General features: G+C 48.3%; 5 protein-coding genes across 5 annotated transcripts; 4 read left to right on the forward strand and 1 right to left on the reverse strand.

The window, feature by feature from the left end:
* Positions 1 to 2,625: 2,625 nt before the first annotated feature.
* Positions 2,626 to 4,408, forward strand: N7466_005508 (DUF2841 domain-containing protein; the record flags this gene model as incomplete). Its single annotated transcript, XM_057164905.1, has 5 exons — positions 2,626 to 2,712; positions 2,796 to 2,988; positions 3,049 to 3,525; positions 3,590 to 3,775; positions 3,837 to 4,408. 5 exons carry the CDS (start codon positions 2,626 to 2,628, stop codon positions 4,406 to 4,408), a joined length of 1,515 nt encoding a protein of 504 aa, XP_057020504.1.
* Positions 4,409 to 6,306: 1,898 nt separating this feature from the next.
* N7466_005509 (arylsulfatase) lies at positions 6,307 to 8,623 on the reverse strand (the record flags this gene model as incomplete). Its single annotated transcript, XM_057164906.1, has 8 exons — positions 6,307 to 7,045; positions 7,117 to 7,204; positions 7,259 to 7,272; positions 7,334 to 7,645; positions 7,698 to 7,874; positions 7,942 to 8,108; positions 8,183 to 8,491; positions 8,558 to 8,623. The coding sequence occupies 8 exons, from the start codon at positions 8,621 to 8,623 to the stop codon at positions 6,307 to 6,309; spliced, it is 1,872 nt and encodes a 623-aa protein (XP_057020505.1).
* Positions 8,624 to 9,583: 960 nt separating this feature from the next.
* N7466_005510 (uncharacterized protein) lies at positions 9,584 to 10,879 on the forward strand (the record flags this gene model as incomplete). Its single annotated transcript, XM_057164907.1, has 2 exons — positions 9,584 to 9,735; positions 9,790 to 10,879. The coding sequence occupies 2 exons, from the start codon at positions 9,584 to 9,586 to the stop codon at positions 10,877 to 10,879; spliced, it is 1,242 nt and encodes a 413-aa protein (XP_057020506.1).
* Positions 10,880 to 11,625: 746 nt separating this feature from the next.
* On the forward strand, positions 11,626 to 13,361 carry N7466_005511 (glycerophosphocholine acyltransferase; the record flags this gene model as incomplete). Its single annotated transcript, XM_057164908.1, has 2 exons — positions 11,626 to 12,551; positions 12,620 to 13,361. The coding sequence occupies 2 exons, from the start codon at positions 11,626 to 11,628 to the stop codon at positions 13,359 to 13,361; spliced, it is 1,668 nt and encodes a 555-aa protein (XP_057020507.1).
* A 625-nt stretch (positions 13,362 to 13,986) lies between these two features.
* N7466_005512 (MRS7 family protein) lies at positions 13,987 to 15,732 on the forward strand (the record flags this gene model as incomplete). Its single annotated transcript, XM_057164909.1, has 3 exons — positions 13,987 to 14,041; positions 14,113 to 14,612; positions 14,686 to 15,732. The coding sequence occupies 3 exons, from the start codon at positions 13,987 to 13,989 to the stop codon at positions 15,730 to 15,732; spliced, it is 1,602 nt and encodes a 533-aa protein (XP_057020508.1).
* Positions 15,733 to 15,963: the final 231 nt, after the last annotated feature.

Here is a 15,963-nt window from a genome sequence, read left to right on the forward strand (position 1 = left end):
ACAGGAATCGGGTCCTGCAAGAAGCTCACAAAGGTAATACAAACGCATTGAACCGAGGCATTTACGAGATAGCGAATGAGGTACTTTTGAGTACTGTGCATTCATGTACTCGGCCCCAATGTTCTTCCCCAGTTCCAAGGAACTCTGCGTCGGGTTTCGTTGAATTTTTGGTCTAGGTAGGGGGGGGGAAAGGTAGTATATCCGCGCCACTGGGACCGGAGAAGATGTAGAAGGACTCAGTGTGAAAAGCAAAGAGGTCAAAGCGAGAGGAGATCAGGAGATCAGGAGATCAGGTTGCCAAGAAGTGATCGATCTACGACATCTCAACTTCTCAAGTGCTCAAGTGCTCAAGCGCTGTTTTGTCCAACACTTCAAATGTTCCCCGGAAGTTTATTTGGTATACTTTGGCTTTTGCTTTCCAGTCGTATTCAAATGTTTCTCTTTCTTTTTATACCGTTTGAATATCCAATGTGCTTCGTCATCTCTCAAGGGCTGTAATGCCTAACTCATTATATGAAGATGGCTGGGAAGATAGGAAGATTAGAAGATAAAAAAAAACAATAGTCTCAACTTGGACTCCTAGACGAATCAACTAGTCCATTGTACCCGGGTGATTTCTCCGTGTGATACAAAGCTAGACTAGCTAGGAATAGCGTCCGGGCACGAAACAAGAAAGTACGCATAAACAAAAGGAATTGAAGGGGAAATCCAACAAAAAAGAAAGAAAAGAAAAGAAAAAAATAGAAAAAAATAGAAAAAAAAAATAGAAATCTTTAGTGGGGAAGACCGGCTTCATACAGAAGACGCTGCCACTACTGCAAGCCACAGCTCGTTTGGCCACTGGTGGTAAGCAAATGGTGTATGGGTGGAGTACATATCCGAGAGCGCTTTACCTGGAATTCGCTGGGTCGATATACATCCACGGAAGGAACGATTGTCGATCCGGAAAAATGGAATCGATTTGAATGGGTAAATCTGCTTAGTGTTCCTTTCGATGCAGCTAAAAATCGGGCTTTGCTCAAGTGTTCGCAAGTCCGAGTCGGTTCGCCAGATACGAAACTCCTTTCCTACCTTGGAGAAAAAAATGAAGCAAATGTAACAAGGCAAGATAGTCCATGCTTTCAATAGATTCATTAGATTTGTCAGAGAGCAACGAGGCAATGAGGGGGAGAACAAAAGAACAAAATAAAAAGTCAATGAAAAAGATACGGCCATCACCGACAAAGGTTCCACTAAAGCATATCCCGCATTTGAAAAAAAAAAAAAAAGGCCATGGAGTTCTCGGACGTGCGCTCCCGAGAGTTTGAATAAGCTCAAGATTCGATGGTCTTTTCTTCCAAAAGCTAACAATTGGTGGACGAGAAGCATGGGCCGCTTGGATCTTCCCCTGGAATCGATGAAACGAAAGAACTCACTTCCAAAAGTACGATTTTATCCTTTTTCCTCGTTTTGTTTTTCTTTTCGGCTTGGAATCGTCCAGATGAACAGTAAATTCCCGCACAGATGACCAGAATCAATGGAAATTCGACGTGGCTAGCCATATGCTGGAAGACTGCACGACGACTGAAAGAGGCAGGATCGCTCCGGGTGGAATTTCTGTAAGTTGTTGGTGCTGGTGCTTCTCTGTCAGCGCCTCTTGACCTGGCTTGCAGGCGATGATATCAATGGCGTCCCGACCCGCTCGCTACTCTGGAAGACCTAGGTCTTTGCTTAAAGCCTAAGATTGTGGCTGAAAAAAAAGCCCAGATATTCGGCCTTGTGATTCGCCCGCGGAGCCAAGGCTGTCGTTTCCGCTTATGGAGATTGGACGATCGGCGATTGCCCGCTGGGACTTTGCTTCTGTCAAACAGATTGTCCCCTGAAAGCTTGATGAGAAGTGAGAACAAGAAGAAGCGAAAGAGACAGCAAAGGGAGGGGAAACGAGGAAAAACCAGCCTAATGATGCCAGAGTTACAGTCATTCTCACCGGATTTTCAATATCAGTGATAATTCAATATTGTGGCTAGTGACCCCAAGCACTCAAAGATCAAAGTCCCAAAGATCTCGAGGATCGACACAGGTGGATACGATTCATACGAAGTTGAGAAAGTTGAGTTCCAGTCAATACAGATGCCGGCTATTCGATGCGGCCAATCAACAGTGACTCACCCAACAGCCCTACTCGAGCGTCTGTGCGCGTGGCCTGGAACCCACTGGACTTTCACAGTCTGTGCTCTTGCGGCGATCCGATGAAAAAGCTGCAGAGATCGAATGAAACGCTCTATTGCCACTTCAGCTCCGCAGATATTCCTTTTTCCCTTGCAGCGTCCATGCTGACGTATCCAAGGGAACATTCTACATTTAACCCGGACCTTCCCCTACTGGTTCCCGGGTACTATATCCGAGCAACGCAGTTGTCCGTCTTCTTTACTCCTGATTACCCTGTCAATTCATAAATCCGGAGAAGTTTACCTGCTTTTCGTTTACTTTAGAGCCCATTCCCACGTATTTTCATTTCCAACTTATCCCCAATTCCACTCCTCAACCGGCCTTTTGCTTTCATTCCTATACCATCTATATATTTTACCTTGGGAAAACCTGCCATATTCACAACGTTGAATCTCCAGGAAGTATTCAATTCATACTATGGATATGAATCGGTCCCATCTAGGGGTTCCGGGGGAGGTTCTGGAACGCAGACATTCCGATACATCGGTGCCGCACACCCATATGGTAATGCCAATCATCTCCCTTGCGCGATGAAGTGATAAAACTTCTTTACTTTTCTTCTTTATTGTTACTTACACGATTCATAGGCGGTCTCTAATCAATCACCCAACGTGGAATTCCCCCACCCTCATTTCGCTGTCATCTTTATGGACCACAATGGCAGGTACCAATTTCAGGTTTCACCCTCAATCGCTGGCTGTGGAGGAGCCATCTTTACGCCAGAAGTGACGGACCGCTTCATGGAAATGACGACCCCAACTGGCCAACCTATGCAACACAGTAAGTAGGATAAAGAGATTTCCAAGGCAAAAAGGTCTTGTTAACCATGGAAACGTCCAGATCAAACACAATCCCAAATGCATTCACCTACCTCACCATGGGGTGTGCAATCAGAACAAGGATGGATGCAACCCGTTCAAACCCGCCCAGCTGAATTAATACCCTGTGAATGGCAATCGCAACACAATCGACGGAAACGACGGGACATGAAACGAACAAGTCTGATTAGAACTCGACCAAAATCCCCTTCGCCTCCAACTACACCCCCGCCCGGACGAAGTGTGCTTCGCGTGGGCAACTCGGCCCTCTTGCGGCGCTACTATGAGAAAGCTTTTGAGGACTTTCAACAATTGAACTGCCGTGCCATCGCCAAGTCCTATATTAAATTGGTAGAGCCTCGGAAACAGGTTCATTACCCTTATAACGGCAAGAGGGTAATTGCTGGCGAATCACAGAGCCATGATCCCGAGTCTACTAAGCCTGGCTGGTGGCCTAAGGGTGTATTGCACAAGGAGCCTGATCACCTGTTGAAGCGTGGTAAGTTTATGACAATTAATTCCCAAACCCCCCCCCCCTACATTTATACTAACCCATAAGCTAGATCGACTTCGTCTCCTCGTTCACATTCTCTGCGAACTCAAAGACAGCCACGGAGTCACAGCTGAAAAGCTACGAGACGCAGGCCAAGATGTGCGACGCCAAATTACCCCAGCCAATCGTATCCAAGTTCTCGACGAAATCTATTTTGTGCGACAGATGGAAGAGCGATATCTAGATGGGGAGATCGGTATGCATTGGAACATAAGCGCTATCCACTCCAGTGAACCATATAGCTAACACAATATCAGATGCAAACACACTAGTCCAAGTAACACACACCCACCTCCCCGAAGCAAACTACCAAGCAACCGACCCCGCAACTTGCGTCCACGCCGCGCCCGCAACATCATTTGATGACGACGACGAAGAGGACCAAGGACAAGAACAAGACCCCGAACGCGAACAAGACGATGACGACCAGGACTCCGTCTCTGATGCCGCGGCGCAGTACAACCACCCAGGCAACCAGGCTCTGCCACTATCCCCCGCAACCAGTGACTCCAGTGGCTCGCAAAGTCCCACCAATACCCACAGCCCGACTCATATCCACAGTCCACATAACGGGTACGGGGCATACCCCATCAGTATGGCACCGCCCGCTATGATCGCGCAGCAATCACCGGCCATTAAGCAGCAGATGTTGCCAGATCCGCTTCCACTTCAGAGTATTCAGCACCCTCAGTCTGATCCTCATGCTCAGGCTCAGGCTCATACTCACGCGCACCCGATGTCGGGCTACTACGCGCAGCCATATGCGGCTACGGAGAAGAACACGGGATATTGGCCTAGTGTGCCACACCCGATGCAATATGGGTACTAAGCTGTAGCCAGTTCTAGTTCGATGTGATTTGATGTGTGATTTTGTTACTTATGGCGAGCTTGAGGCTTTCAATGTTTTGAGAAAATTTTTGATATGAGCGGCGGCGAATATGGATTTTATTACTTTGGGCCAGATCTTTTGGAGTTGGATTTCTTTCAATTTTATACCTCACTCCATATACGGTCATGTGAAGGTGATTTCGATTTTTTTTTCAGCCTTTTTTTTTTCTTTACATTTTTGGGGGTTCTTAATCCATGCAAGTATACTTCAAGACAGCTCTTAAGCGCGTACTTTTGACCTCTCTCCCTGAAGTTCTTTAAGCTTAAAATGTTTCCAAGTTCCCTTTAAACCTTGAAATCTTATCAACGAGTGGAATCCCGGTATGCGGTACACGTGGAAGCCCCACGCATACGCGGTCAAAAAGAGGGCTCTTTCTCCCGTTCTTTTCCAGGTTTCCTTCTCGATCATTTTCTTATTTCTTTCAATAAACTCTGATCTTTCTACCTCTTCTTTCGCTACACCTTTATTATATCATAATCTCGAGTGAGCTCCTGTCAACGGTAATCCTTGACCTTATCCCGACGCCTACTATATCGGCCCCACATAGAAACGGTAGGAATCTCATCCGAACCCGGGAACCTCGGACGAACAAAAGAAAAAAAATTGAAAAAAGAAACTGCATTTACTAATTTGACAATAGACTCGTTTTCTTTTCTCCTTGGATATCCTTGGAATAAAATCCAATCAATCTCCATCCAGCTTATCCGCAAGATGCTGGACATCATCTGGAAGGAGATGGCACCCGCAATGGGAGTCGTCATGACAGGCCTTGTATACTTCTGTATAGGTCTGCACCAATATTCCAGGTTTAGCAAAGCTCAAAGAATCGTCTTCCAGATTGGCCTTGTTTTATATCTTATTGGATTCACTCTGTTTCTGGCTACAGAGTTGCTGGGCCTTGTCTCCTGCAAGCAGGTCAAAAAATACATCTGATTCATTGGATTTGATGTCGTTTTCGCGAAATGGATGTCATATTCTTCGTCGTGACTGGCGTCAATGCATACGATCTTCTTAGTGGCTGTCGCTCACCCGAGATAAAGGAAGCGATGAGCTGGAGAAGAGAGACGGATGGCTGTGGCGATCGCAGGTCACGAGAGGATTAGGCCAATGTGGAAGGAATCGTGATTTGTTCATGTTCAGCGGCCTTTATTCATGATAAGCCGGAGCAATGCATACGCATTTGGTGTGTTCTAAATGCTTTGACGAATCGCCGCTTTCTTCGGTATCGCTGGGTCGGGCCCAGGGTGAATCGTGATACAGAGCCATGATCAACTTACTCAGCCAATGGTCCAAGCTCTGCAGCTAGCGACTGTATAAGCCAACTGAACAGAACTGACACGAGACAGTTCAGTGTCTGAAAGTTCTTGCCAGTCAAGATTATTCTCATGTCAAAGATTGGCTGGATGGTCATTTTTCATCTCGATCAGCAAATTACGCCATGAGGGAAGCAAGAAAGTTACTGGCTTCCGAGGAGTGTATCTGCATGTACACGAGAATGATGCTCCCGAGTATGCTGAACCCACAAATCTTTGTTCCTGTCATTGTCGAGATTGATCATCCCGAAGAGAATGAAAAAGCGCCTATCTTTTGCTGGCTATATGCCCTAGCCGACTTCCAGGGCTTACTAGTCCCTATATCATAACTAGCCTTCCAAAATTCATGGATCCATCATGTCTAGATGTCGTACAGAATCAGGGTCATTACACTCTCAGGCAGTGGAACGGTCATGTACATGTCCAAGTTGCTACAATGAGTGCATTCTTGAAACAGACATCATGATGGATGCAAATTCAACACCCATTCAAACACTTATTTTAAAACTAGTATCAAATCCCGATCTACTCAACACGTTCCCCAGCCTTAGCACCCAACCAGCACTTCTGCAACTCCACCTCATCCTCCCACAACTCAGGCGCCTCCTCAATAGACAAGCCAGGATTAAAAGCATTCTCCCCCCAAACAATCCCACACTCATCAACATACTCCTCCCAACAGCCCAAGAGCTCCGCAAACTTCTCCGGGTTCTCCCCAGCCAGATCAACATTCTCCCCCGGATCCTCCACAACATTAAACAGCTCCCACCCATCCCCATTAACCTCTCCAACGCCCCCATTCGCCTTGCCAATATGAACAATCTTCCAATCTCCCTTGCGCATAGCAGCCCGCGCAAATAATTCCCACCCAATCGGCTCGGACGAGGAATGAATATGCCACAGTTCCTCGTCCTCGGCCTTCTTGCCCTCGGCAAAGAACGGGACCCAGGATTTCCCGCGGATCGCGTGCACGTCCTTGCCGCGGAATTTGGTCATCTTTTGGAGCACGGCAGGCTTTGCGGGCGTGCTGCGGATCTTGGTTGCTTCGAAGGTTGGCGGGAGCTGGATGCCTGCTAGGTCAAGGAAGGTGGGGGACCAGTCCATTACTGTGCTGAAGGAGCGGTTGAAGGTGCCTGGGGTGAAGTGGGGGAATATATTTTGGGGCGGCTTGATGACACAGGGGACTAGGATTCCGCCTTGGGAGGGGAAGCCTTTGAATAGACGGGATGGGGCAGTTGAGGCTTGAGCCCATAGAGGTCCGAGCCTGGGGTCACAGTGTAAGATTTTTTGGGTAGCTAATGGTGGGCTGTTCCGGGGTTTTCTTTGGATACTTACCATGTGAATGAGTTGTAATTGCCGATGTTTTCATATGAATTGTCGTAGTACTTGTGGATGGCGCGCTTGATATTATCTCCCATGACAGCTGCGAAATGATTAGTTTGGGACACAGTCTTGGTTAGTTTAGCAGGTCACTCACGTCTGGCTTCTAGTCTATAGTCAAGAATTATCCATCAGCAAATACCCTATCAAGTCCAGAGATGGAACCACTTACGCTGCGCCTTCGGCTCCGTTATCACTCATGAACACAATGAAAGTGTTATCGTACTCCCCAGCCTTCTTGAGGTGTTCAATGACCTTGCCAACATTATAGTCCATTGAGTCCACCATACCAGCATATGCCTCCATAGACCGACTGGAGCATCGTCTCTCTTCGGGGGTAAACTCCTCCCACTCGCCTGAATCTTGAGTGGTAGTCTCCATTTTATGGGGAATAACAGACTCATCAATGATACCAATTTCAGCGAGCTTCTTGAGGCGACGCTCGCGAAGTGCGTAGGGGCCATCATCATACATGCCCTTGTACCTGGAAGAAAGTTAGTCTGATGAGATTTTGTGTGGTTCATGACAGAGCTTACTTGTCACGCTGGGCTTTAGAGCACTGCAATGGCCAATGTGGAGCTGTATACGGCAGGAACGCAAAGAAAGGCTTGGATTCGTCGGCCTCGGACCGTGTATCGAGATATTCAATCAGCCGATCGGTGTAGTAATCGGACGAGTAGAATCCTTCGGGATCTTCAGTCTTGTTCGGCGGTCTAGAGGTGAGGTTAAAATGAAATCCGATAATGATAAAAGGGCCAAATTTGTGTAATTCGAACTCACACATCAAATTTGACACCACCCTCCGTATGAATGGGCGAGCCACCCATCGGAAACCTTTCCTGTACAGGCTCCCAAGCATAATGACTACAGCATCCGGGAAGCATAGCAAATGCCTTCTGGAAGCCGCGCTCCGAGGGTCCTTGGCTAGCGCGCAGACCCAAGTGCCACTATCAATTTAAATGTAATCAGCACTACCTAATTACGAATTCGTGACCAAAAGTCGACTTCTGGTGTCTCTTACCTTTCCAGAAATAGCCGTAAAATATCCATTGTCACTCAGAATCTCAGGCAGGGTAGCGACATCGTTGTTCAGATATCCCTCATATCCCGCCTTACCATTCCACCGCTTCCCACCCTTGGGACTAGCCCTCGACTCAATCAAGCAGCCCAGTCCACCAAGGTGCGCATCCGTTCCACTCATGAGCATGGCGCGTGTCGGCGAGCAGGCAGCTGCGGTGTGGTGATTCAACATGCGAATGCCATCTGCGGCCAATCGATCGATGTTGGGTGTTTGGATTTCACTGCCGAAGCATCCAATGTCGGAGAAACCCTGTCAAGGAAAGCAATTGAGTCAGATAGGCATCCTAGCATTTCTTTGGTAGTTGATCTAGCGCACCAGGTCATCTGCAAGCATGAAAAGGAAGTTGGGACGCTTTTGCGCCCCGGTGTTTGTGTTCGCCATGGCGAGGTTGTTGTGGAAGATGCCCCGCGATGTCTACCCTGAGAATTGATCTCAATAAGTCGACAGATTTGTCAGTTCCTGCAGCTGCAAGATCAAGATCTCTCCGTTGAGTAGCTTCAATCACTGAAACTTATTTGGTTGCGAAAGAAGGAGAGAGTGCAATACACAGGAGATTCTCGACTGGCGGGACAAGCATACTCCGCCCCACATATTGTCCGGGTTTGTCCCATATTTATTCTTATCGTGTCGGGCAGCGCCGGTTTATCGTGATTCACGGGCCGCGAATGCGTGGATGTGGGTCAACCCGGTCGGCAACTTGGGAAATCCAGACCAATCTGGCTTTGCTTTCATGTTTCGTGCTTTTGTGGGGAAATGGTGAATTCGGGGTTTTCCGTACATATCAAAGCTGTCAACACACTAGTTTATAGTCCCTGTATGCTGACAGTTGACGATTAGAAAAGATGATGTAGAGTAGAATGAGGTTAAACATCCATGTACAGAGTACTACTAGTTGACGTATCTTCAGACTTCAATGTTGCACAATAATCTGATACCAGTTGACGGGATTTTATCGCATTCAAAACCATAAAATACCAGTTGACGCCATGATTGTGGCCAATGTTCTGAGCTCTAAATACATATATCGAACCCAACCACCGGTAAAAAAACAAAAAATTAAACAATAAAGGGAGACTATTGGCAGTACAAGGAACATTCAATGTTCTTTACTTGGGAGAATCTAGAAAACCGCATGGTTGTTGAGATATGAGGTTGTAATTTATCGCATTCAAATGTTTACTATGTGTTTTGGGGTGGCCAAGTTACCGGTTACGTTAACATTGAATACAACCTTGGCAAGTTGGAATCGAGCAGCCACGTATGTAAATACCATTTGAACTGACATTTGAACAATCGCCATCGTTATTGACAGCAACCATGAAATCCAAACAATCCTTCAGAATGAACAAATTAGTGACAGCCTTTCTATCCTTCCAGTTTGCGTCCATTATTGATGCTATGTACGATTGCCCTCGCCCGTCGTGTGATACATGCCTCTCTACGCAGATCCATGATGCCCCCGGGATCGGCTTTGATCTGACCCCCTCATATGGGTAAGCAAGTCATGTCTTTCTTTCACATTCTAACATATCTAATATCTAGAAAAGAACAGCCTCGGTACATTACTACAACGGGACTATCATAGAAGTAGCTCATATCCAGGGAAATTCTGAATACCTAGACCTTATGAGACGACTTACAGGCGAAGAACCCAGGCGACAGTCAGACAGGACCAAGCAATCTCTCTATGAGATCATCATATCACGCTTCTCTCTATCTGATACGACTGCATGGGGCGCTTGGTGGCGTTGGCTCAACAAGAACCTTGGTCGCCCGATCAAAGCGCACAGCGACATTGAAATCATCAGCGCTTTACTTCAACAACTCAGAGTTTCTACCGAAAAGGAGATATCTCAACCACTTGATAGGGTTGCCGTTGTAACTCCTGATATCAGCTCGATTAGTTCAACAGTCAACGCCGCACTCGGGGACCTCAACCTGCGCACATGGGTGGGTGATAGCGGCTATTACCCCAATCCCCTAGTGCAGGCCGATGCTATTTATGCAGCACATGGATTTGGACTTTGCGTGAACTATAAGGATCTTTGGGAGTGCGAAGACGAGTTTTATATCTCACCCTTTGATATTGATACCTTGCCCTATGTCGATGTCTTTACTATCTTCTACAGTCGACATCTTCTATATACCAGCATTATTGCCCCTGTCGGAGGTGAGGCTTTAACTCGATTCACTTGGGATGAAGCGCAGCTTCTGGATTTTGAGGTCGGACTAGATCATCTTCTCCAGACAAACGAGTCACAGCAGGATGCCCTATGGTCCCACCTTCGATCGCAGCTATTGATCCTTCCTCGAGAATACCCCCGTTCTCTTACTCATATTCTTTTGGCTGGGGAGAGTGTAACCCACCCTCGCTTTCTAGCTACTTTGAAAGATGCCTTGGCTGAAATGATGCCCATTTTGCCGGTGAATCTTCAACGGAATATCTCAGAATCAGATCATGCGGGTCCTGCTATCGTCTCCACGGCCATTAATCCAACATTCGCAGCCTCTCGAGGTGCAGCACTATTTGCCCGACGACGACAAGAGGTACAGGCCGACTGTACTGAGCGCTCAAATTGTGAAGCGATGAGGGAAAGAGAGCGAGTCGGACTTTTTCCGAAAGAAGATCTTCGTTAACCTTGGGAAGCAAATGACACCCTATTCGAATTTAAAGCGGACTTTGGGCTTTTAAGCACGAAATCCAAACAATATAATACTTAACTTGACTCGGCCTAGCCTATCAAGTGGAGGAAATTTTGACTAGTAGAGCCTCACGAGTCACACGAGTCTGCATGACAGGTCAAAGTCTCGAGGGACATTTGATGGTGAACAGATGACACACGAGCTGTTGTGTATACCTTTTTACTACTACTCGGTGCATTAGTTTAAGCCATGTGACCATGTAGGAAATAGATACCGTTTTCAGTAAACCGAACCAGCAAATTGCCAGAGATGGAAGCAACAATAAACATGGGCCCTGATCGGCGTGACCCAGTCGAGCTACGTGATTGGATTACCCGCCATCACTGAACGGGACCCCAACAAACCAACCAGCGGTCAAGTTTACTGCACACCCTCCGTCATCAACTTCTTGCTGGCTCATCTTGTCGATTCTCACCCTAGTCGACACTTCCATCCCAAAGTCAACCTTCTGTTTTCGTGACTTTGTCGCTGCAGATTGGGGTGAGTTTTACCAACCACATCACCCCCCTGGGCTCCGCTTGTCTCCGCTGTTCTCCGCGTGAACCGTGGTCGTGATCTGCCCCCTCCATTCCGATAAGGTAGGTGTCGCGCCTCTTTTTTTTTGCCCCTCAAGTATACAAGATAAGAAGGGTTGAAGCCGCTCATGGCGGTGTCCTTGCAAAGTCCGCGCTCGAGCCACCATGGGGATGCTAACGTTTGGTCGTTTTCTTAGCCGACCCTACCCTCACCTCCGGGACGGTCCTACGCTCTTCTCCTTCCAACAGCAGTTCATGATGGAGGAATCTAGCGCCCAACAACGCCGGAAGTCGGACCCGGCGATCGCGCCAGAGTCGTTGGTGACTCCCGGGCCTGATGAATTGGATAACCCATTCTTGGAGGAGTTCGCCGATGCCGATGATTTCTACTCTCCCCCTGCCTCCCCGGGCAAGCTTTCGCGCAACGGCTCCTTCTCCAATAGCAGCTCGTACCAGGAGGACTGGGAAACTTTCCCGCCACTCGACAAGTTGACCATCTTCGACCTCCTCGATAATTTCCAGCTCACGCAGCGCCTGGAAAAATGGCAACATACAATCAATATGCAGAAGGAGAAGGTGCGCATCCAACGTGAGAAGCTCCGATCGACCGGGCAGAACGCTAGGCAGCGTGTCGTGGGAGAGTGGAAACGTCGAGTCCCGACCGCGGACGAGCGACTCGATAGATACCGGCAGCGCATGAAGACTGGGGTGGAGCGACTAGGTAAACAATGGAGCAAGACTGCCACTGTTACTCTCCGAGAGAAGGCCTCCTTCATTGCCGGTGTACTCAACATCTTTATTAGCGGGTACCTGATCGGTGCTTGCCCTCAATACTTCTACATCTGGTTTACTGCTCAGCTCGCTTACTTTATGCCCATCCGGTATTACACCTACCACGCCAAGGGCTATCACTACTTCCTCGCCGATCTTTGTTACTTTGTCAACATGCTCTGCATGCTGAGTCTCTGGGTGTTCCCCGGGTCGAAGCGCCTATTCTTAGGCACCTTCTGCTTGACATTTGGAAACAATGCGGCAGCCATCGCCATGTGGCGGAACTCATTGGTTTTCCATAGCATGGATAAAGTCGTCAGGTATGTATCCCACATCCCCACTCAAAGCTGTTCCCGTGTTCTTGTAAAACTGATATCTTTATTTCCAGCTTATTCATTCACATCATGCCGCCCGTCACGTTACACTGTGTCGTTCACTTGACTCCCGTCGATATGCTCAAGGAGCGATTCCCAGCGGTATATGCCATCAAGTTCAGTCAGCCGGGCGACCCTGAACACTACTCACTGTGGGCCATGATTATATGGTCTACGGTTCCATACTTGACTTGGCAGTTGGGCTACCACTTCATGATCACCGTGCGCCGTGCGGATCAGATTGCGGCGGGACGTCCAACCAGCTTTACCTGGCTTCGCAAGTCATACTCAAAGGCATGGATTGGACGATTCGTCCTGAGTTTGCCTGAGGCACTACAAGAACCCACTTTTATGCTGATTCAATATGTCTTTGCACTCTCGACCATGATTCCATCCCCCATCTGGTTCTGGTACCGGAATGCTAGTGGCTTCTACATCTCCGCGTTGTTTGTATGGAGCATCCATAATGGCGCCACATACTACATCGATGTCTTTGGCAAGCGATTCCAGAAGGAACTGGACCAGCTGAAGATGGACGTTGCAAGGTGGCAAAGTTCGCCCGATGGAGCGAATAGCCCGTTCCTTTTCCCGGATACTCCCGCGACGGTCGCCACCGATGCATCCCGCACACATGCTTCTCTCGACAAACGAGGCAGTGTTGACCGAATTCCTCTGTTGGACCCTAGCATGGCTGCCTCGACTGCCTTCCGTGACGCTGCCCGGGATACCGATTCTACTCTTCACGAGAGAACCTAATTGTCGGGGTTTCTTACTTTCTTTAATCATTCATGATACCCCTCTGGCGTAAATAATGTTGTGTTTGCAAATATAGCGTTCATTGTCTGCTTATACCTTATTTTCATGCCCCATTGTTTTGTTTAGGAAATTTCATTGAAATGGCGGGTAGAATACTAGTAGTACGTTTGAGATTCAGCTATTACATTAGAGTCGATCATTTCATGTTCGTATCCAGATTGGCATATTGTGACAATTTTCAAATGACATGCAGTACATGTGTTTTGATAACAGAGAACCTTGAAAAATCTGATAAATATTCGCGAAACAAGGCTGCCAAGGCTGCAGAGAACAATGAGTGAAAGCAATAGAAACCGGATCGATTTTATCTCCGCCAACACCTCCGAGGCCGCTCGGGTCACGTGGCTCAACGTGATGGCCGGCAGCGTCACCTAGATCTTCCGGATTCTCTCCAACCTGCACAAATCCATACCATCCATATTTTTGTCTCAATCATCTTGTATTCTCTTAAACTGTCTTGATTTAAGGCAGTCTTTTTGTTGTTGCGTCCTCCGCGACCCCCTGCTCGATTGATCGAGCCCCTACCCTTTTCTCGCCCCAACATTTTCCGCAAATATCCGCCACCATGAGGTCTGCTCAACTAGTGCGCAACACTTCTGCGTTGCGGCCGACTCTGACTGGTAAATTATTGCTCTTATGTCACAAATTGTCAGTGAATTTGTCAGCTAACGTTTTTACTCCCGCTGAATAGCTCGTACTCGTGCTACCGCTCTCGGCCCAGCTTCCATCGCCGCGGCCAACACTTTCCTCCGGACCGGACGCGGTCTTCCATCTCATGTGTCTGCCCTTGCGATCCTGATTCCCCAACAGCGTGGCTATGCCACAGAGCAATCTACATCCAACAACTCATCCCAATCATACCCTCCTCCTGGATTCAATGTCGAGCAAGCGAAGAAGCCTCTCCCCCAAGACCAGGCGCAATCGTCACAAACAGCTGCCAAGTCTGCGCAGAATGAGCCCGCTCCCAAGGATGCCAAGCTGGCTTCCAGTAAGACCGTTGCGGTAGACTCGCAGAAGAACCTGGTCGAGGAGAAGGAAGTCAAGAAGTTGACAATTGGACAAAAGGTCAAGAAGGAGCTGCAGCACTACTGGGATGGCACAAAGCTGTTGGCGACAGAGGTTAAGATCAGTACCCGGTTAGCTGTGAAGATGGCTGCTGGATACGAGCTCAGCCGGAGAGAGCACCGCCAGGTAGGTCAAAGCTCAGATCGCCGACATTACTAGCTTTGGATTATTTGACTAATTTTCTGTCCGTCCATTGCAGCTTCAACGTACCACCAAGGACTTGGGTCGGTTGGTTCCTTTCTCCGTCTTCCTAATTGTTCCTTTCGCCGAACTCCTCCTGCCTGTTGCCCTGAAGATCTTCCCCAACTTGCTGCCCAGCACCTACGAGGGCAAGTCGGCTCGTGAGAAGAAGGCCACAAACCTGAGCTCTACTCGCCAGGAGGTGTCTAGCTTCCTGCGCAACACATTGCGTGAGACTGGTCTGCCCTTGACCGCTGCGACCGTTAAGAACGAAGAGTTTACCGACTTTTTCCGTAAGATTCGCACAACCGGCGAATCTCCTTCCACCGAAGATGTTGTCAAGGTCTGCAAGATCTTCAAGGATGATATGACTCTGGACAACTTGTCTCGCCCCCAGCTGGTGGCTATCTGCCGTTACATGAACCTGAACACCTTTGGCACCGACGCTATGCTTCGTTACACCATTCGTCACCGCATGCGCCAGATCAAGCGTGATGATCGTGCCATCTACTACGAGGGCGTTGAGTCCCTGTCTGTTCCGGAGTTGCAGATGGCTAGCGCCTCTCGTGGTATCAAGACCCACGGTGTCTCTCCTGCCCGTCTTCGCGAGGACCTTACCATGTGGCTCGATCTCCGTCTGCAGCAGGGTGTCCCGTCCACTCTCCTGGTTCTGAGCAATGCTTACATGTACACCCAGGGTGGCAAGGAGTCTGACATGGCCTCCCAGATTGATGCTCTTAAGTCTGTTCTCTCCAGCATTCCTGAGGAACTGTTCCACGAGATTGAGCTGGAGGTCCACAACGCCGAGGGTGCCGCCACCAACAAGCAGCGTCTGGAGGTTATCAAGGAGCAGGAAGAGCTTATTGAGGAGGAGAGCGAGCAGAACAGCGGAAGCGATGGCAACGTCCCTGCCCCCAAGGATATTGAGGACATTGATGAGAAGGAGGAAGCACGCATTGAGTCATCTTCTTCCAACGGTGCCGAGAAGCAATCCGCTGAAGCCAATGAAGCCATGGCTGAGGGTGCTAAGGCCGAACAGACCAAGGATGCCAAGAAGAGCGAATAGATTTCCCATGAACGGCTCGTTTTGCACTTGCGTTTTTCCCATTTCATTTTCGGGAATTGTTTTATTGGATGACATATAGATTTTTGTTTACTCTCTGTTTTTTTTTTTTTTTTTTTGCTTGCTCCTTTTCTCCCCCTGTGTTACTTCTCTGCCATTTTGATATAGACCCCTCCCCTTATCTCCCTCCGCATCTTCTCTCCCTCTTATTTTTTGTCTCCCATCCCTTTCGCT

This window comes from Penicillium verhagenii (assembly GCF_028828195.1).
Source record: "Penicillium verhagenii strain IBT 33310 chromosome Unknown utg000006l_segment0_segment0, whole genome shotgun sequence".
In the NCBI taxonomy this organism is placed as follows: Eukaryota; Fungi; Ascomycota; class Eurotiomycetes; order Eurotiales; family Aspergillaceae; genus Penicillium; species Penicillium verhagenii.